Source organism: Crocodylus porosus, unplaced genomic scaffold (assembly GCF_001723895.1).
Source record: "Crocodylus porosus isolate Cpor-Errol unplaced genomic scaffold, CroPor_comp1, whole genome shotgun sequence".
NCBI classification, from domain to species: Eukaryota; Metazoa; Chordata; order Crocodylia; family Crocodylidae; genus Crocodylus; species Crocodylus porosus.
Genome location: NW_017728951.1, coordinates 8,965,176 through 8,987,705, shown reverse-complemented (window position 1 = coordinate 8,987,705; position 22,530 = coordinate 8,965,176). Strand labels below are relative to the sequence as shown.

Below are 22,530 nucleotides of genomic sequence, written 5' to 3'. Positions count from 1 at the left end.
CAAAGGCCCTGCGATAACCCCTGCTAGCTCCCTCAACACCCTGGGGTGGAGAGCATCTGGACCCACTGATTTGAACACGTCCAGCCCCTCCAGAAGCTCTCTAACCCAGTCCTCCCCAACCCTCCCCAGTCACTTCCCTTGGCTTGCATACAATACACCTGTTAATACATCCCACTATGCTATTGGTTTTTGTGGGGGGGTTGCCAGAACATTACATTGTTGATTCATATTCAGGCTGCTATCCGCTATATTCCCCAGGCCCTTTTGAGTAGTATTCTGTCCTTAGCAGTTGTTCACCATTTTGCATTGGACATTTAATTGTCCTGAGTACTTTGTACTTAGTTTAATTGAGTATCATCCTAGCTAATTTAGATAATTTTTCTAGTTTAAAAAAATCATTTTAAATTCTAATCCTGTTTTCTAAAGTGTCTTCTTACTCTCCAGTTAGGTATCATACATACATTTAAGAGTACACATAGTTTTTTCCAGACTGTTGATGAACATATTGAAAAATACTGAACCCAGACCAACCCCTTGAGAGCCCAATTTGATACCTCCTTCTAGTCTGATACCATGGCCCCCTCTGCACATTACAGGTATTGTGCAATTAACTAGTTAATTGTTCAGTTACCTAGAAACTAGTTACTTCTGAAAAGTAGCTATCACATGACAAAAGGCTCCAAGCAACTGTGAAGTTAGACCTCAAAAGTGTGTGCTGACTTTGTAGCTGCTTGCTGTCCAACTTGAATTTGCACATGCAACAGGGTCTCCTCTGCACCCAGGAGCCCTGTTAGCTGATGGGGCTCCCAGCCACAGGGGTGCATCATGCCCAATGTAAAACCTCTGAGCCCCAGGGACTGTGACAGAGTCCTGGGATTTCATGCACCCGCAAGCCCTAGGGGTCATGGCAGCTGCGATCCCCAGGGTCCAGGGATCTCACATTACCCCTGTCCTGGCGGTGCAGGGAAACCCCTGGGGCCAGAGGATTGTGGTGATCCTCTCTGGCCCCTGGGGTTTCCCACACTTCCAAGGCAGGGAGATCTCCCTGCGGTGATCCTCCGACTGAGGGGTTTCCCACAGCCCTGGGGCAGGGAGATTGCTGCAGTGGCGACTGTTCAGCCCTGGGGGGGTGTGGGCACCCCTACAACTGGGAGCCCCTCAATTGGGGTGTGTGGGGCTCCCAGTCATGGGACCTTGCTTTTTGTAAGTGCAAGGGGAGCCCAGGATCAGGCTTCCCCTGCTCTGGCGATAAGGTACAATGGAATCTAATACATGATCTGACAACCACACCTCCTGCCACGTGTGTGGTATGGCAGGAGGTGTGATTGTGTGAATTGTGCATTAGATCCCATTGCGCCTTTACCCGAACATGTAGCAGGGTCTGCATGATTGATGACTACTCTTTGAGTATGATTATCCGACTAGCTATGCATCCGCTTTAATGTAGCTTCATCCAGACCATATTTCCGTAGCTTAGCAATGAAAGTGTTATGGGAGACGGTGTGAAAAGTCTCACTAAAGTAGAGGGCTATCATATCAACTATTTCACCCCATCTGCAAAGCCCATAGGAAGGAAATCAAGTTGATTAAGCATGACTTCATCTTGACGAATCCATGTTGACTGGTACTTATCACTATGTTAACCTTTAGGTGTTTACAAATGGATTGTTTGATGATGTGCTCCAGTGTTTTTCCAGGTATTCAAGTTAGACTGTAATTCTTTAAATCCTCCTTTTTCCTTTTTTTCAAGGTGGGTAGGGAAATCCGATATGGAATGTAAAACACTTCATAATGCTGATTCGTTATTACTATTTCTAAGTTTTTAACATTAAACCTCAGTAGTGACCTAGCAAATGGTCTAAAGAAGCTGTTCTTATCTGTTGTGCAATGTATAGATTTTTTAAAAAATGTGCATTATTGGCCTGAGACTGTAGCGACAACTTTTTTTCAGACCATAATGGCCATGAGAAACCTTCTTAGCTTGTGGATTATTGATCCACTGGAGTAGAGCTTATCAGCTAGAAGGAGCAGTTGAAATCCATTGTGTTGGCACACATGACACATGTGCTCTGGTTCTCTAATACGTGCAAAATTTCCTACAATTTTTTCCGTGAGAAGAATAAAGAGGAAAGTTCTGAGCCAACAAGATTTATTTACGTGAAATAAGCTGTTTGTGTCAAATAATATTATCCTTTAAAGGTCAAAAATGGAATAATGCTACATTAGAGATCAGCAAAGTTAGAACATTAAAGCTTCTAAATCCTATGTATATTTATTATTTATGTCATCTTAAAAAAGCAAACCATTATTTTTTTCAAAGGCTTTCTTATAAAATAAAATCTGTTCCAATTCAGTCTGTTGAGATTTCACTTTGAGCCTATTTATACAATCAAGACTTTGATAATACAAACATGAATTCTGTAGTCCTTTCTAAACTAGCTAGCCTGACAGATAAGTTTTAATGCCCCGAAAATGGAAATGATATGAGAGAATGATACAACTTTTTGTTTAGAGAAAAGCACCATCTAAAAAGCAGCAATGAGCTGCTTTTACCATTCACATGTAGATTTAGAATAATTTTAAAAAAATTAAAAAACACACCTTGAAGCAAAAAGGATGATTTCTGCTAAAATTTTAGTTCATTCTCTAGAAAGCAAGAGTGTCAGAGTCACTGAAGCAGAATGCCGTCCTCCAGAAAGTGGAGTGATTTACATTTAGCATCTGTTTTGGGCTGAGAGTGGGAATTGGCTTTGTAATTTCTTCTGTCATGCCACTGTCAGAAAATTAAGCTGTTTACGCTAGACTATAGAAGGTTAATGGCTGTTCTAGCAAAGGTCAAGTGGTCATTTTAAAGGGAGGCTGTGCTGAATAATCGAAAATGGCAGAAGGATAAGGCATAAAATCTTATCTGACTGCTCATCCTAAATTTTTTTCCTGCCATATAGGGACCTGTCTTTGGCCTGATCAGAAAAGCTTTAAATACTGGTACTAATGTGAATTTTTATTTTAATAAATCAATATAAAGGCACTAAATAATATTGAGTTTCAGGGTACCAAGTGTTTTTTTTTTTTTTAGAAAGAACAAAAAGAAGCACAGTTAGTGATTTTGTCTTGATATAAATATTTGTACTGGATATGTAGTTATGATGACTTGCAATTTGCTTGTCCTGTTAATACAATAAAATAAATCATTTGCAGTTTGAAAACAAGTAAAGGATTTTAAAAATAACTTCTGGGCTAACTGTTTTTAACAGAGCGATCTGATTTTTCTTACTGGATAATAAACTTTAATTGGAATTCTTTTCATACTCTGAAAAGGGCCCAGGTTTTTATTATTTATGGAGTTGCTCTATTTACTCTATGTTGAAATTTTTTATAGTACTGAAAATAACAACAATAAACAGCGGAAAAACAAAAGCATAATTTCTTGATCAGATTCATGACCACTCCATGTCACATCGTGATTCATCTCCCCCTCTCAGCCTGTCTCCTCTCCCATTAACGCAAAGGGAAAATCCTGAATAACCAGACTGGGAATAGGTTTAGGTTCTGTTCTCAGCTGATGTAGGCTGGCACTGGCTAATTAAAGTAAATGGGTCAAAAACAATTTATATCAGTGGGGGGGGGTTTCTCCTCAGCTACTATTTTGGTTGGATTGTCAGTGCTGCCATCTAGTTTTCTTTCAGTCTGAATCACACAAAGTGTGGGTGTGATTTGTATCTCATTGATCCAAATTTAGTAAAGCTGAGAGTTTCATTAATGTATAAAATTCGAGGTTTGACTCCAATTCTAGTTATGTCACATCGTTTGAAAAGTTGGAGCACCCTGTTGCAATCACAGAGCGCACTGGCAACTTGCAGTTGCAGTCTGCATATTATGAATCTCCTTGGAATACCATTTGAGATCAGTTTTGTCGCTATTCCACTTCTGTCAGAGAAATGTCATCTTTGACTGTTTACAGTTTCATCCTGGCTTCCATTTAACTAGTTCATAACCACACAGTTTTCTCTTTTTGTGTAGAAATGTCCCCTTGGACTTTAGCATGTCCAGCAATTGGTTCACAACACATATCCTCAATATTAGTGTTTTTGCAAAGATAACATGCATCCATTTGTGCCCTGAAATTGCTCAGGACTTAATTTTAACCCATAATTGAAGGGTTTTATTTAATATCTTCATTAACAATCTGGAAAATTGGATGGATTCCACCCTAAACAATTTTGTGGATGACATCAACTGCGGGATGTAGATATGCTGGAAGGTAGGGCTAGGATTCAGAGTGACATAGACAAATTGAAAGATTGGGCCAAAAGAAATCTCATGAGCTTCAACAAGGACAAGTGCAAAGTCCTGGACTTAGGATGGAACAATCCCATGTACCACTACAGGCTTGGGACCAACTGGCTAAGCAGGCCCATGTGAATAGGGAAGTATTCAATTCAGATTTGGCCAATTTGGAGAGCAGTAATTAGATTCGGTGATTCAAATCCCTGTTCCCATTCAATTTGGCTGAATCAGAATTGGAGATTCGGTGCTGATTCAGAAATTTGGATGAGCCGGAGATAGACAGGCACAGCTGGGCAGCTGCAGGTTCTCCCGTGGCTGCTCCAGCTGTGCCTGCATCTCCCTGGGTGAGGGGAGCTGTGGGAGAAGTCCCCATGGCTGTCCTGACCGGCCCCATCCCCCACCTGGCCCCGGCCTCCCAGCCCTTAAAAAAAAGTGTGTGGCACCCTGCTGAGCTGCGCTGCACCCGCACCATGGGGCAGGTGCTGCATGGGTGCCAGGCAGGGAGGGAGAATCCCTGCTGCCCCCCACTGCCCCATGTTGTGTGGGGGGGGCTCTGCCATGAGTCCCCAGAGGCCCCCAATCACTGCTGCCAAAGCCAGTAAGTGTGGGGCTTTTTTTTTTTAATTGCTGGGATTCTGGGGCTGGGCAGGGACAGCCACCGGAGGTGGGGCAGGGCTGGGCAGGGGTGGGAGAGCGGGGAGCAGGGACTGTGTGGGTGGGCTCTGGCACATGGCCCCAGAGCTCCCACAGCCTCTGCTACTGCCAGTTAGTGCAGTTTTTTGTCTTTTTTTATTCCTGAACTGCTGGGGCGAGGGGGGCCATGAGGGGTGAGGCCAGGTGGAGGGGCAATTGGGGAGCGGGGGCTGCTCAGGGGGTTCTGCCAGGAGGCCCCAGAGCCCCTGCTGCAGCCAGTGGGTGCAGGGCTTTTTTTTAAGTGTCAGGAGTAGGCTGGGGCTGGGCGGGTGCCGGGGCCGGGCAGGGCAGCCATGGGGGCTTCTCCTGCAGCTCCCCCCACCCAGAGAGAGGCAGGCACAGCCAGAGGAGCCACAGAAGAACCTGCAGCCACCCAGCTGTGCCTGTCTCCCCGTGGCAGATCTGAATCTCCAAATCTCTCCAAATTTCCGAATTGATTCAGAAGCTTCAGATTGAATTTGGAGCTTTTAATGGGTTTCTGGATTTGATTCAGATTGAGAGATTTGGCTGCTGAATCTCCTCTGAAATGAATCAGCGACTGAAGCTTCACACAACCCTACTAAGCAGCAGTTCTGCAGAAAAGGACCTGGAGGTTACAGTGGGCAGTAAACTGGATACGAGTCAACGATGTGCCCTTGTTGCCAGGAAGGCTAATGACATACTGAGCTGCATTAGTAGGAGCATTGTCAACAGATCGAGAGTAATTATTCCCCTCTGTTCTGCACTGGTGAACCAACATCTGGAGTGCTGTGTCCAGTTTTGCTTCTCCCACTAGAGAAAGGATGTGGACAAGTTGGAAAGAGTCTAGCAGAGGGCAGTGAAAATGGTTTAGGAACTGGGGCACATGATTTCTGAGAAAAGGCTGATGGAACTGGACTTAGTCTGCAGAAGAGAAGACTGCTGGGGGATTTGAGAACAGTCTTCAACTACATGAAGGGGGGTTCCAAAGAGGATGGAGCTGGGCTGTTCTCAGTGGTGGCAGATGACGGAACAAGGAGTGATGGTCTCTAGTTGCACTAAGGGAGGTTTGGGTTGGATATTAGGAAAAACTTTCTCACTAGGAAGGTAGTAAAACTCTGCAACAGGTTACCTGGAGAGGTGGTGGAATTCCCGTTCTTGGAGGCTTTTAAGACCTGACTCCACAAAGCTCTGGCTGGAATGATGTAATTGAGGCTGGTCCTGCTTTGAGCAGGGGGTTGGACTAGATGACCTCCTGAGTTCCCTTCCAACCCTAATTTTCTATGATTCTATGAATAGCATGAAGTAATAATAACAACAGAATACTTATATGAAGTGTTTGTTATTAGTTAGAGGAGGGGCTGAAATGGCACAATCTCGCGTATCTCCTGCAGCGTGCATTCCAATTAATAAATGAAGGACAATGGGATTATTTTGCAATAGGCGTTAGATTTTCAGGCACAAAACAAATGCGACAATGTTTGGTGCTAACCACTTATGTATTTGGAGATGTAAAATGAGGAACAGAAATTGAACAGTAGGTCCTGAGGTCAGAGGAGAGTTTCTGGATAGTAGTCTCACTGTAAAAGCTTTCCGTCGTGGGTGAGAATTTTGGAGCACACACTTGGACCTATTCTAATATTGCATCATTGAAACATGCTACAAACTGGCCCCTGTTAATCAAAACTGCTCTGTGTGTTTGGGAGGTGACCCAGCCTTGCTGCTTTAGAGAGCCATGCAAGCTAATAACTGACACCTGGGCAGTGCACATTAAAGTTGTCCGCTGTCTTGCATTTAATGCCAATGTCAGAAAAATGTAATTTTAAACTAAGCCAACTAGGCATAACTGTTTGAAGTCATGTCCACTGCTGGTTTAAACAAACAGAATGTAATTGAATAAGTTGAATAATATTCTTCCTGGCCCTGATGTCTGGTTTCAGAAGTTAAGGAACGGTAATATAAGAAATTACAGAAAACCACTGAAATATGAGCAATTAGTGCATTTTAATATGGCTTCTGTCCTGAAATATGTTCATTAATGCTCCCATCAAGTGTTAGCAGTAAAAGAAGGTATCCATTGAGCACACTGTACTCCTCTATAAACAGCCATGTACATAGTCTGCTCTACTGTAGGAGAGTATCTAAATAATTTCTAAAAACAGCACACAAATGTATGTTTTCTCCCATTTCTCATATAACTTTTGAATAAAGAAGCTATGATCTTGTGTCTTTATTACAGTGAACATTAATTTTTTATAGTCTGTGTGAGTTGGCATGAAGTTGTGTGTAAATACAGATACATATGTAGCGGAAAAAGACCCCAGGCGGTTAGAAGGAACACTTTCAAAGGTTGTCAGTGTAGACATGAAAAGCCTGAGAAAACTACCCCACTTTTTTCAACAAGAAGTTTTGAAAAATGCTTCTGTGTATGTTGAGCTGACTATTGGAACAATCTTATGGACTGATTTGTCCATTAACAGAATAACCAAGAACAGTATTAACCAATACTCATTATTTCTAGTTCTCTGCTAGCAATTTATTAGAGACTCTGATATACAAATAAATATAAATTTCCATTTATTAATGGCTGTGTTAAATGATTGTGATCATTCTATATCTCCTGGATGTATATTAGTTGTGTGTCCTTTTCCTTATAAAGAATAGTCTCAATAGATCCGCTTCTTGAAATTAAATGTCAAAACTTTTTATTTGGAGGAGGAACCAGTGCAACATCTCATGTAATTACTCTTTACATCTTAAAATCAAAATTGTCTTCTGTATTATTTGAAATGCTGATTTCAGAAAATCTTAGTTTTAAATCAAACAAACTAGGCAGAAAGTGTTGATGGACAAACAATTATACCCATTTAAAGGGGTGAAATAATTGACTGTGGTTCACCTAAATTCACTGTAACTGTTTCATCTCCGTACTCCTGTGCCACACTAAGTGAAGTTAAACCTGGACAGCTTGCCCCTTAATTAAGGTGTTAAGTTGCCACAATGTAACTTAATTTGCTACATGATAGGAGCAGACAGACTAAGCATTTATAATAAATCAGCTGATGTGCTCATGAGTGGTAATTTCTGTATAACTCTGTTTAAGTCAGTCCTAATATTTTGGTCTTTCATCTCCTTATGAGATTTATAAGAAAAATATTTTGGACTTTTGTCTCCTAATATATTTATAAGAAAAATGTCCAAAAAAGCCCTTTAAAAACTGGTCATGCTTCTTTGAACCATTCAGTATTTTGTTAGTACAGTAAAATAGCTTGCATCTAGCTATAATACTTATTTTCTGGCTGGGGGAAGGAATGTGGAAGGTTACCCTTGAAATAATACTTGGGTTCTATTTAGGTAAGACGTATAGTTGTTGTCATACAATTTCAGCTGTTGTCCTTTGTGAGGGTGTTCAGTGATCGCCGGTTTAGAAGCAGAAACCTGGGGCCAAATTCAGTGAAAATGTGTCCAGTATGTCAGACCTGCATTTGATCTGCAGTCTGGTTAGTGCACAGCATCATTTCACAGAGTCTGTTCTTAATGCCCACGTGTTAAATTAAGGGCCTAGAATTTCTGATGACTTATCTTTTGTTACAGCCATATGGACATCTATATAGGCACAGAAATAATAAAATATAGTTTCTTTTATGTTCAATTGCCAACACTTTTATTTCATTGGAATTTTATCACTTTCATTTCCAGACGCTATTATAAAGAAACCGATGGTCTGAAACTTGATGTTGGAGCGTACATGAAGGCGTTAGAGGTATTTTATAGCATGAATTATGCTTACTTGCTCTATGCACCTTGTTAAAAAATAACTGGTATAAATATGAGTTCTTTCCTATAATTATTCATCCTGGGGAAAGGAAGTTTCCACAAATTAAACTTAGTTGCTTCAGACTAAGGATGTCTGGTTATTTTTCCTTGTTCCCCTATATTGTGTGTCTAAAAGTTGCAGCATGAACTTTAATAGTATTGGGTTTGTGTATGTTAAGGAAAGACTGTTGAAAAAGGAGTCAAAACTAAAAACTCCAATAGAAGAATAAAATGAGAAATGGGTTTGAAATAATTATAGTGATGGTGGCACTTAGCTATCCCACCCAATTTTGGGGGCGCTATAAGCAAGTCTTGGCATTGTGACTACAACATTGGCCTTAACAGCCAAAAGCAAGACACTTAAGTGAATGCCTAAGTTTAAGCATGCCACTAATCTCATGAATCATGGTAAGATTACTTGTATGGAAGACAGGCATGTGGTTAAACCATTGCAGGATTGGAACCTAACAGGAAGGCAGGTTAAGTGTAGAGCTGGGGGTGGGAATCGCTCATGTCTGTGTAGCTTTTGAGTTTGCCCACCCATAATAGACGAGACAGGCTTCCTGTTAGCTAGAAAAGTTGTATTTAATAAAGCATGGGTATATAACCCCAGCTAAACAAGCTTTCAAGCCCAGACCAAATCTATGAACCTTTAAAAAGAGGTGAAGTGGGTCAAAAAACCTTTAAACCTTGACATTTGGTTTCAATCACAAACTCAGACACAGGGCTGAGGGCAGCCTGTGTACTCCTGACTCTGCCCTCGGTGCCTGCTGCGACACTTGGGAGGCAGGGAGGGGGAGGGAAAGTGGCAACGGCGGGCACTACCTTGTGTACCCAGTGCCCACACCGCCTGCATTGTTGGGGGTGGGGGGCAGCTGGGCTCTGGCAGCTGTCCTCAAAGTTTCTTCCTCCCCTTTCCCTTCCCCGCTCTTTCTCTTTTTCTAGGGACCTACCAAATTCATGGCAGAAGTGGAGTGTGTGGCAACACCTTTAACCTTGCAGGTTCCCCCACGTGTGCCCCCCTGCTCCTGCAGCTGATTGATGGAGGAGCTGTGCTTGCAGTTTGCTCCTGATGGGCAGGGAGGCAAAAACTGCAGTTTTAAACTTGGCGCCATTTTTGTCTTCCCACCATTGATTGACCGAGGGGCCCAACAGCCCCAGTGCTTGCTGCTGACCAGTGAAGAGGCAAAAAAGGCGCCACGTTAAAAACCGTGGTTTTCACTTCCCTGATGAATTGAGAACAAGGTACAGTTCCTGTGGACTGTAAGCAGGGCGGGCTGGCCGGGGTGGGGAGAGCTGTCTGCCTTGGGGAGCTGGCGCTTGTAGCAGGGGAGCTTGTGTGCGGGCAGGCGTGGGAGACCTGTACCCTCTCAGGTTGGGAGCCTGCACTGCTTGGGGTAGGGGATGCCTCCCTTTTTGGAGCCCATTGGCCACAGTGGCAAACTCCACCGGCATTAACCCTGCTAGGTTTCCATGCCAGAAGTGCTGGGGCAGCCAGCAGCCCGGGGGCACGGCATCGTGGCTTGGGCACTCTGGAAGCAATGCAGTGGGCAGGCAAAGCCACATGCGCTCTGGCTGTTGCTCCCCCTGCCCACCCCTGGGGCCAGCTGCCGAGCAGGGCATGAGCCCCCCGGTCCCAGCCCCTTCCACCCTCCGACTCACGATATCCATGGCAGAGCCCAGCCCCATCATTTCCCCCTGCCTCTGCTGCCAGCCTGGGGTTGCTTGCTAAATGGGGATAAAACTACGTAACAACCTCCCTGGTTCCCCCGCAGCAGCTGCAGGTGTTTCCCTCATGAATCATCAGGGAAGCAAAAACCACGGTTTTAAACGTGGCACTGATTTTGCCTCTCTGCTGGTCAGTAGCACGCAGTGGAGCTGCCAGAGCCTCTCAGCCAACTAGCAATAGGGATTCAAAAATGGTGTAAAGTTTAAAACTGCAGTTTTTGCCTCCCTGCGAATCAGGAGCAAGCTGCAAGCATGACCCCTCCACCAATCAGCGGCAGAGGGGCACGCGGGGGAACCTGCAAGATTAAATGTTCTGCCATGAATTTGGTAGGTCCCTATCTTTTTCCATTTTTCTCTTTCTCTCTCTCTCTAGTTGTTCTCTTCTTCTGTTCTCTGTCCTCTTTTCTTTTTTCTTTCTCTTTTTCTTTTTGCTTTCTTTCCATCTTTCTTTTTCTCTTTTCTCTCCTCTTTCCCGGTTCTCTTTTCATCTTCTCTCTTTTTCTTTCTTCTCGTTTTTCTCTCTCCTTTTTTCTATTTCTTCTCTTTTCTCTCCTTTGTCTTTGTCTTTCTCTCCTTTTTACTCTTGTCTTTTTTCTTTCTCTTTTTTCTTTTTCTTTCTTTGTCTTTCTTTTTCTCCATCTTCTCTTTTTCTCTTTCCCTCTTTCTCTTTTTTTTCTCTCTCTCATTACAACATGCTTAACAAGAAAAGAATATACAACAAGAAGGGTAATATATGAAGTTTTATTTATTGTCACCAGGTTTCTAAATATAATTTAGAAAACCTGATATTTACTGTAAAAAATATATATATATATATTATTATTAACTATATTAATATGCAGCGTGCCCTGCCATGTATCCTCCACCCCAATTTTGTTTTTCTAGCATGTCGGCACTTGGCACCTTACAAGGTAGACACCGTGATTTTTTCAGCACTCCAACCAAAGTGTTGTCTACCTTTGTTCTAGATGTTTCAGGAGTATATTCCTCCTTACAGAAAGCAATCGCCCTTCTGCTAGTCATCTTCATCTACTAATCTATTACATTACTTAAGGGCATCAATCAATAATCACATACATTTTATACCATCTCCTGAGGTTGTGGAGTTGAACAAATCCTTTTCTAATATGCAGTCCTATTTCTGTCCTTTATTTTTCAGTATGCCTGCGATATTCAAGCCGAGGTAGTGGGAAAGCCATCAAAAATGTTTTTCCAGTCAGCCTTAGCAGAAATGGGAGTTGAACCTCAGCAGGTAAGAGTCCCTGTTCAATAATCATTGGATTTGCTGTTCAGTTATTGGCACTGCTTCCTTATTTTTCATTGAAGCTAAGAGAGGGATTGATGGAACGTGGACCCCAGGTTTGGGCCCACACTGTCTTGTTCAATGGCCGTTCCATGATATTACTTTGCACGTTGCAGGGAAGTATTTACATCACCTAGAAATTTATTCTTGTGAAATTAAAAAAAAAATCTAACAAGTAGTGTTTAAAAATAATTTATGGGACAAAAATATACCTTCCCCCCAAACTATTTTTGCTAACTAGAGAGGAGCCTGACCAGATTGTGGTGACCTGCTGGGTTATCTTTCGCCCACTAAGTAATACAGCCGTATAGTATCACAATGGAGGAAATTCAGCCCCTGGAATGGGCAGCAACTTGTTTCAAAATTGTGTCTGTGTTGTTGTTTTTTGCTGTGATCCTTTTTGCTTTTCTTTTACTTCCTCCTTCCTACATTCCTTTTCCTGCCTTTGCCCTGTATCATATTCTTCAAGTGCCCATCTTTTCCCAGTTTTCTCCTGCTCTTCTTCCCTTTCCTCACCCCCTCATTTCCTCTTCTCTGCCAGATGATAGTATTTCAGTAGGAAGGGAGAGACTCTTGGCCTTGCAAGCAAAATTAAACTGTGAAAACCATTTTCTTGTAACTGAATTACCACAGATGTTTGTCAGAAAAATCAGATATGTTCCTGCATTTGTTGTATCGGTATTCTGCACAATTAAGTCTGTTCCTAACCATACTTGATAGTGGTTGATTTTTGTAACATATCTTTTTTCAGTCTCATAATTTCTCACACTAGTATGTGAATTTTCTGCTTGATTACCATTACCAGTAGAAGAAGCCCTCACACAGCATACAAACATGGCCCCCAGAGGTAACCTTTTTTTCCCTATCCAAACTATTGATACCTGGTTGCTGTTTAGTGCATGTTGCTTGTTACATTTTGGCATACATGAATAGCTGTTGTAGACTTACATTGTGAGTTCCTTTAGTTTTTGGTTAAAGGAGAGAAATGCATGTGAGAAAAGCCTTAGGTCCGTATTTTATGTAAGATACTTCGTCATATTGACTTCACAAAATGACAGCTGCCCCAGATGACTGGCAAGGTAAAGGTCCAGCATGATGGAAACAGCTATATTTTTATTATTATTATTATATATACATAGTACTTGAAAAACTACACACGCCACATTGCTCTGGAAGCTTAGAAGTAAGACATAGAAAAATAAGAAACACTTTTTAAAAAAATGTCCTCTTATGTTATGTTTGGGCTCCTGGTGCTCTCCAGAAACCATCCTTGATAGTGTGCTATCTCCAAATTATTAGGATGGCCCATTTTTTCCCTCTGTAATTCTATAGGTGTGCTTGGGTTCTCTTTATTGATTGGTTATGCCACATGCAGCCTTAGGATGAAAAGTGGCTATCAACAAATAACAAACATCTGTGTATTATAAAGTAATTATTCCATCCAAACGTTTTGGTGACATCATAAACAACAAGAGTTAAGTTGCAGCAGTTTGTGTGGTCCCTAGAACTTACAGGTGAAATAATAGTTCTGTAATTCAGCATGCATTTGACTTTTTTCTCTCTCTCCATCCTATAATAAAGTAAGACTTACCAAGCCATCCTAATCCATCTGCCTCCTAGTGCAGGATGGTTCTTCACCTTAGACATTTTGTCCAGACTGGTTTTAAATGCAGGGTCTTCATAAAGTCCTTGTGCACTTGTAAATTTTAATAACTTAGGTTGTAGGTATGATTGAAACAATCTGTAAACGGCATTTAAAAGCAAATTTAGTAATGTTTTAGGACATCTGGAGTACACAATGATAGACATCATAAATAATAACAAATTTATTCTTAAATAAGATGGAGCTCCATGCCACTACTCTCTGAATGTACAACAGTTCCTAAATGACGTTTTTCCAGAAAAGTGGATAGGCAGAGGTAGACCAATTGCTTGGCCACCTCATTCACCTGGTCTGTCACCTTTGTGTCTGTCTGTCACCTGATCTGTCACTTCTTATGGGGATGTGTTAAAAGTGTAGTTTACTTGTCAAACCCACGTTCTTTGGTGGAACTTAGGGCTAGGATCACCAATGCAATTAGTGTAGTAACTCAAGAGCAACTGGGAAACATTTTCAAGGAGTTGGAAGATCGGATGGAGCACTGTATCATGATGGATGGTGGTTATGTTGAAGTCTAGCATTGTGTACTCTAGTTGTCCTAAAACTTTAATACATTTACTTTTAAATGCCTTTTACAGATTGTTTCTATCTTACCTATAATTTAAGTTATTAAAGTTTAAAAGTACACAAGGACTTCATGAAGACCCTGTATACCAAGCAGCAGTGTTCCTACTAGTATGCTAAGGAGAATAATTGCAGCCTAATTGATCTCCCTGTCAGGAAGCTTTTCCTGGGATTCAGCCTAAAGTTTCCCCTTCAAACATCACCTAATTACACCTAATTTTGCCCCGTGGATCACACCAAAATCCACGAGGCATCCTTGAGGTCTTTAGTTATTTGTAGATTGTTACTTTATCTCTTTGTAATTTGTCTCTTAAAGATATACAGGTTTCACTCTTGTAATCTATTATAACACAATCTCTCACCGCACTGACTATTTGTGGTTGCTTTTTTTTGCACTCTTTCCTATCAATATCTTTCTTATGCCACGGTAGCTAGACCTGAGCACCATATTTCAGGTATAGCTACACCAGTTATTCATCCATCTGTTAATCCTGCTTGCAAAGCCAGTATACCAAAAAGCTGTTTTAGAAAAAAATGGTATTTGAGGAAAAAGTGGCTATCAGAAGAGCTCAGCCAGAATTCTGATAAACAGGAAAGCAAAAAGAAACAGCTCTTGGACTAAGTTTAGAAAGGAAGAGATCTTTTTTGGCTGTTTTCTTTCTTTGCTGTTTCTGCAAAATAGGGTTACCCAGTCTTTTCCTGTGAAATCTTAACCGGGCTGCTGTTGTCGCTGACTTTTGCCAGACTCATACAATATTGAGAGCATTCTGAAATGGCTTTAGGATTGCCAGGAGTTCATCAGTTTGTGATGTTACATTTCTGTATGTCGGTTGCCTTCAGAAACTAGGGAATGGTATGCATCAGTAGCCTTGTTTCTGAGAACAAAGTTCAGGCAAATGACTGACTTTCATTAGCAGGCTGGCACAAGCTTTCTCATTCCAGGCCTAATTCACTGTTCATTAGAATCAATGGAAAGGCTTCCATTGACTTCACTTGGCTTTGTATCAGGCCCCGAAGAGTAGAAAAATGTGTGTACTACATAGCCCATGCATTCTGCATTCAGCAAATTTTCATAATCAGGTTAGTGACTATATTATTTTTTAATTTGGTTAACGTATACTGTGTTGAAAAATGTTGTGAATAAGTGTATATATATTTCCAAAATAAAAATATAGGGCATTTGGTCTTTTGTAGTTGGTATCCTATATACATGTATGGAGAGAAATTGTCCTACATAGAAGAAAGATTATATTATAGATAGCACTAATAGTGCCCCCTGTGTTGAGTCATTTGACACTTTTCACTATAGAAAAAACTTTGTGCTTATATAGTTAAAAACTGATAAATACTTATGTACAAGGGGACTAAATAGTGGCAACGTGGACAGCTTTAACTGACATGTCCCAAAGAACTTGACCTTGTAACCCTAATAGACTTTCCACATATTTTTAGATGCATTGTGTGCATACAATAAAAGACCCAGTTCATGCAGTACTTTTGGCTTCTTAATTACCTTTCATGTCATATTTTTCTGTGTCCTGACCATGGTCTACATCTCTACTCATGATAGCAAAATAAGGACCAGCCTAATTGCTTATATCTTTGTTTCTGAGCATTTTATAATTTATTCTATGTCTGGCTTGCATTTAAAAGTCATAGCAGCAGTTTCACACAATCATTAAGTCACTGTAGATGAGCTACATTGTATAAAACATATTTATATTACCTTATTTTTAATGAAAATATCTTTTTAAAATAAAGCTGTCTCACTACAGTAATGCCAGACACAGGCAAAGCTTAAATTTCTCAAGCTGCTTTAATCAATAAAGTTATCACCAGTCATTTCCCTTGATAACTGCTTCTTACTGAGACCCTGACTGCCTTCTACTGCTGAGATGTTTTCAGCCTGCACTTGGAATAGAAGGAACTCCCTGAAGTCCAATTTTCATTTTAACCTTTCCTCAATGGCCTAGAAATAACAGATTGCTGGTATTACTTTAATAGATTAGAAATTTAAACCTCTTAGAGGTAACCAGATTCTTCTTATGATTCAGCAATACGACAAAGAATAACATATCTTAAAGGTTACTGAAATATCTAATTCATATGTTTTAAGGCTGCTGTAACAGTGGATGATTTTTACAGCTTTACAATAAAACCTAAATAATGTTAAGGTTCCAGTATTTTTATATAACCATTAAAAGTTGTATCCATAGCAAAGTGTTCTGTTTTAATGGGAATTATGGTGGGTCAGACCAGAGTGCATAAACTACTGGTACTTAGCAACAAATTTTCAAGTCTGTTACCTACAAATCACAAGTGTGACTCAGTGGGGCATAAATGCACAGGGAGGTCACACCAGGAGTAAGAAGGGGTGCTTATTTCTGTTTTTGGCATTTCACTCCAGTCGTTTGGGAATGGGGGCAGGAGACTTTCAGTGGAACAAATAGGGGTTAAGTGATCAAGTGAACTTTCGAGTTTCAACTCCCATTGAAAGCTTATTCAAACCTAACTACCCTTGGGGCTCTCAGAGTATTTCTTTCTGTCTCATCTGCCTTCGTGTATAATTTCTTCCAGGTCAGAGTCCACATTTGACACCCATTGTATGTCTGATGTCTGCTCAGACAATTGGTCCCAAATATAAACATCATTTAAAATAAAAAGAGGTCTTAAAGCCTATAAAGCTATCTATCAGATTGAGGGAGGAGGGGTAAAGTAAATACAACAAGTTTCTCTTGTAAAGGATTTTAATACATCAGTTAAGACTTTACTTATAAACTGTTGTTGCTGTGTATCCCAGTCATTTTTAACAAGATTAGGGCTTTTAAGCTTGTAGTGGAAATCTGCTTATGCATAAATACTTGTTTATTCTAGGAGGTTTCACCATATTAAATATTCTACAGAAGTTAATATAGTTATTACTGTGGCATCTCATTCATTTGCTCCTCCTTGCTCTTCAGGTTTTCATATTTCTATATGTGAGCTTGGGAATAATTATCATATTGTAACATCAAAATTATTTATAGATAGGTAGATAGATATGAAGAGAGTTTAGATTAGTCATTTATTTTTTAGATATCTAATTTCTTCTCCTTTAAAATACTTTTCTGTAAATTTACTGCTTGTTTGGTAACACTAGAAGTGTAAAACTCTGCTCAGAGAAGCTATAGTGAAAGCAAGTACCTATCTACCCCCTACTATAAGCTTAACTAGTAGTGACTACTTTTGCAGGTGATAGGATATTTTAGTCCATACGTTCTTTTTGTTCTCTGCCTATCTCTTGAAACTGCCAAAAAAATTCCCAGTTGTGATGGCCAAACATTTGAACACTAGGAGTTAAATCGTAGCCCCAGTTCATTCCTTATAAATTCCCAAACTGCCATCTCATGGTAACTGTTTCTGGTCATTACTGATCTAGACTGGGTTTGAACCAGCATCTCAGAGGTAAAAAGCTATGATTTGTAGTATATTTTTTATTTTTTTTTTTTATATTTGGCTAATCATCTTGAGCTGTCCAGCTGTAGTGAAATTTTAAAGACTTTTTTAAAGAAATATCAAATACATTTATAACCTCTTTGGTAGATTCAGCTTAAAACTCAAGAGGTATTTTGATAGTTTCAGTACATTTCTGTTGATTTAAAGAAAATAATTTCCATACTCTAATTGAACAGAGGAATGGCTTGTGTTCCCTGTGTAAAATGTGAGCACAAACTGGGATCTTCTAATTCTTGCTTTCAGTGGGTATGTGACCTTTCCGTTTTATATCTCTCTCTCTCTTCTTACCATATTGCAGTCAGAGAGGAAGTTAAACCTAGGTTTGACAGGTAGAGTTTTTTTTATTTCCCTTGACAGTACACCTCTTGACCTCTATCTTCTTGCCAATGATTTTTTAAATCCTAAATGATTTGGGAATAATTGCTCCTCCTTTAGTGATTATTGCCCTTCACCGATAGTAAATCTGTGAAATCCCCAAGGGTTGGAGTACATTTTTGTATGCGTATGCCACAAGCTGGTCTTGATAGGCATCACTGCTCATGCGCAGCTGCAGTTTCAGAGCTGACTGTCTTCTTGCATGAAAACTTGTCTATACAAAATATAATACACTGCTGGTGAGCACGTTTCTCAGCTAGCACTTGGATCTCTCAGTAAGCCAACATGGTGGTTTCTCTTTTTCAAACTCTTGCAGGCCTGCAAAAACTAGAGAGATTGTGTTGCCTTCTGAACTCATGTTCTCTAATGGGACCAAAAACTCAGGCTACACAGTCAGCTGCCCTGGAGGAAGGGAGGTCCTTCCATATCCTACAGGTGCTCGGGCCAGAGCAGAAGAATCCTGCTGACACACAAGAGAATGGGAGCCTGATCTCATTATCTACCTTCGCTAACTGGATCCTCGCTTTTTTCTCTTCCCCTGGCAGGAGCCAAGGATTGACCTTAGGCACAAATAGTCCTGGGGAGCAGGACTATTTGTGAGTAGAGAAGAGTTTAATGAAGGGGCTAAATTAAAGGCCCCTGAAGCCCATGCCCATGGCTGAGAGATGATTGCAGGAGAAACTGGGGGCTCTGTTCTTGCCCCTTTTCTCAACTGCATGTGTAGCTCTGTGTGTATGTGGCAGAGCTGTTAGCCAGTTGGATAGGGCTGTTTGACTCCCTGGCATTTTCCCTGGTGACACTCCAGAAGGATATTCCCCTTCCTACCATAAGGTAGCCACTTCCTCCATCCTGATGCCCTTCCTTGATACCTCACTGCTGGTGAGAAAGCATGGAGGCTCAAACTGCAACTTGCTGTTGAAGGGGTGTCACCAGCTTGCCCTTTATGATTTTACAGTGTCCTGTGGGCATACAACTTGGCCACAATATAGGATTCAGCAGACCCTGTTGCTTACTGAGGACTTGGCCTCTGTTTTCCATCTGAATCAACAGATGTTGCATCTTAAAAGGCAGATTTAAGTATCGATGAAGGGGTGACAGAACAACCCTCAACTTAGTCCTTGGTATTGAAGTGTGTACACTATGTGAAGTCTACTGTTGTAGAAGACCTGGAGGAAGCTGCAGCCCTATCCCGTAGCACAGTATGGTTAGTTAAGGTTGAAGAAGTATCACTCCTGCCCTGAAGACTAAGTGGTCATGGAATCTGAATTTCACAAGGGAGCCCTGTCCCATATTGCACAAGCCATTCAAAGGATCAAAATCTTGTAGGCAAAGAACTTAGCAACGTGGCATATTATAATATGGTCACATGACTGACAGTGCAGTCAGGATAAGGTGTTTTCAGTCATGGTTCAATACAAGACAGTACCATAGTTCATTAAAGCAAGGTGTGATACGACTATGTTCTACATCAAAATAAGCTGCTTTCACTTAGAAGTGATTTTTGCCTCTGTACAGCATTGGTGGAACTGGTGCTGGGATACTAAACACAGTTCTAGTGTCAGCATCTAAAAGGATGTGAAAATGCTGGAGATGTGGAAAGAAACCTGATGGCCTGATGTTAAGGCTAGAGAAAATGCTTTATGCTGAAAGAACCACAGAGAAACTTTTTGAAAAGATTACACAGCATTGTACACTTGATTACAATGTATTAGTTCCAGGTTTGGGGAAAACTTTGGGTATTAAGAGTCTTTAATTTAGGAGACAAAGCATAATAAGAACCCCAGTAGATGTCAGACGAGGACAGAGAAATTCAAATGGGAAATTAGGTACTTTTTAACAGTGAGGGTGATTGGGAAACACTGCTGATGGAGGTATTAGATAATCTCTCTCTTTTACTGTCCTCAAACTCTAACTGGATGCCTCTGTTAGTCAATACAAGTTATATTTTAATCAAGCACAATTTGATGGGCGAAACATAATGGCTTGTGATGTATGGGAAGTCAGACTAGTTGGTCTAATAGTCCTTTTTAGCTATACAGTATAAAATAGGTCCATGCTTTTTAGTATCTGTAAGGTCTGAAGACTAAGGGGCAAATCGTGTTCTGTCTTCTATCCTTGAACTCTTTGAATCTGTGAAATGCGTCTTACCCTTTCCAGCATTGTACTCCACCTGCCAAGACAACCAGATATTCCACAGCATTGATTTGTGACTCTCCACTTCTGCCCTTTATGAGCAAGCAGAGATAATGGCATGGCTGGGTAGAGCTGAGAACCTTTTGGCCCTTGTTATTGGGTACTCTTAATGCCAGTATTGCTGTCTAGTTACGTATTATATTTAAAAGATATGTTTCAAGGAAAAGAGAAACAAGGCAGCGGTTTTAATAATAGTTACAAATCTTGCCTAAAATACAAAGATTCTGTATGTTGTTTTCATAAAGTTATAGCCAGCCACGAAAGTCAGAATTCGCCTTAGAACATGGTTACTAGAGAAGCCAAGCCCCATTTCTCGGCTTAGTGACTTATTCTCATGACCTCTCTGAGAAGGGCCTATTTATCAGCCCACCACAGCTGGAAAAATGCTAAGTTGCCTTCTGTACATGCTCAGTGTAGTCCCCTTGATACTCTTCTTAGTAACACAGTTGCCAGCTAAGACAATCCTGGTCCATTTTTAAACATGCCTTTTAACCTAGAAAGACCCACATATGGGATACAGATTCATAGCGAGGGACACAAGAAAAAGAGTAGGACAAAGAGCTTGAGGCATGAGACCAATTTGTATGGTATAAAAATCAGCCCGATGTGGCATCTCTACATCTGTGATGTTAAAATTACTAAAATAGCAGTTATGTGGAAGACAGGTACATTTTATCTAAATATGAGGGCTGTTTTTAGGGCCCTGTCACATTGTCACATAACACACTTGGCACATATTTTATTTAGATCATAATAAGCATTTCTGCAAGCTAGAGCTTGTTCTGAGCAGTTACTGGTAATGCTTACTATGGTCTGGACAGGGTTGGAGCCGGCTGTGCAGGGAACAAACCGCTGGTTGCGAGTCCCAGCCCCAGCACTGCATCAGCGCTGCGAGGACCGCTTATACTATTTCTGTAGAGCACTCCTAATATAGGTGAATATTATGTATGACTTAATACCATCTGAAGATACTCCTCCTTTGGAAAGTACTAACTTTGGTATAATACAGTGGCATTTAGCATGTGTTTTACTGCTTGAATATGCATACGTTGGTTTAAGTGCAGTTGACATATTTTAAATATAAAGTGTGACAAGGCCCATGATGATAGGAGAGAGTTGTAAAATATATGCCATTTTGGAAGTTTGCTGGTTGCAAGACAAACAACTAAAGTAGCATAGTTGCAGCTAAGGTAACTGTAGTTGTGCAACTGGGTAGTAAGTTTTTAAGCACTATTCACCCTGTATATACTAGTTGCAAAGTCATATTTAAAAACCAGTAGCTAAAACATGTTAGTTAACACATTTTCAAACAACTTCTTTTCCAAGTCTAGACATCCTCATGTAAAGAAAACTGTTTTCATTTATCATGAGGGTACTTCAAATACACTGAAAATTTTGGGTGGTGAATGAGAAGTTTAAACCAAACTTTTATTTAACTGATCAGAGTTTTTCTTTTTTTGAAAGTTTGAGAGCAAAGCCCTCAGCTGTTTTATAAATTTGAGGACAAAAAGAATCTAATATTTTTTCTTCAGATTGATAGTAAATACCTTAATATTTCTCACTGATGGTCTTTGTTGTGGAAACTGGTACCTGTGCTTTGATTTGGAATAAATGTGTCCTGATTTAACAGAGATCACCATATGAAAACTGTTAATTGAGTATTCATAGTATACCTTGGACAAAATCCCAGCAACAGGCTATAGAACAGTGGTTCCCAATCTTTTTATACTAGGGACCAGCAAACACCCTCAAAGAATTTTGGTGGATCAGGTATAGAAGCAATCTAATTGATATATTTAAATTTAATTTTTACACTGAGGGGGGAAGTCTTGTGAGGATCGGATCGGGTTGGGGCACTGCAACCGCAGACACCAGGGGACCCTGCAGGGGAGGGAGCTGCACGGGCAGTGGCCTTGGGAGACCCATCTGGGGCTGCCCAGGAAGAAGGGGCTCTGTTGCTTCCCTAGGAGCAAGTAGGGGAGCTGTGTCCCCACCCACCACCCTGGGCATTTCCCCTGCCTGCATCCCCTGGCTCCCAGCCGCAGGCAAGGCTCAGGGGTCCTGCCCAGCCCAGCATGGGCCCCAGGACCTGCTGTATGGGCAGCACCTTGCCAGGTATGGCCTTGACAGTGGGAGCGAGCTGGGGAGCATGGACCTGGCTGCCTTCCTCTTGGGGCTGCCTCACCATCCATCTTTAACCTGAGCAGACAGATGACCCAGCACCCAAGCCTTTACAGCCTGGTATTGGGCTGCGGCCTGATGGTTGGAAAACTCTGCCATAGAAGACTTCTCAGTTAAATTTTGCCTTGTGACCTCCATGCTCTATTTTGTTTGCTCTTATATTTTGTTTGCCTGAAGTGTAACTGATTATAACAAACATGGCTACACATGTATGGGAAATGTAATGTTATGCAAAAATAAATAGCACTGGAGTATCCTGAGATGCACGGCTTCACAA

At 41.0% G+C, this 22,530-nt stretch overlaps 1 protein-coding gene across 1 annotated transcript in view; it reads left to right on the top strand.

The window, feature by feature from the left end:
• LHPP (phospholysine phosphohistidine inorganic pyrophosphate phosphatase) overlaps positions 1–22,530 on the top strand; it is a 161,197-nt gene that overhangs the window by 30,291 nt on the left and 108,376 nt on the right. Inside the window, exons 4-5 of the mRNA XM_019556158.1 lie at positions 8,638–8,701; positions 11,642–11,734. Coding sequence (XP_019411703.1) covers positions 8,638–8,701; positions 11,642–11,734 — 157 coding nt within the window. The remainder of the gene's footprint in view (positions 1–8,637; positions 8,702–11,641; positions 11,735–22,530) is intronic.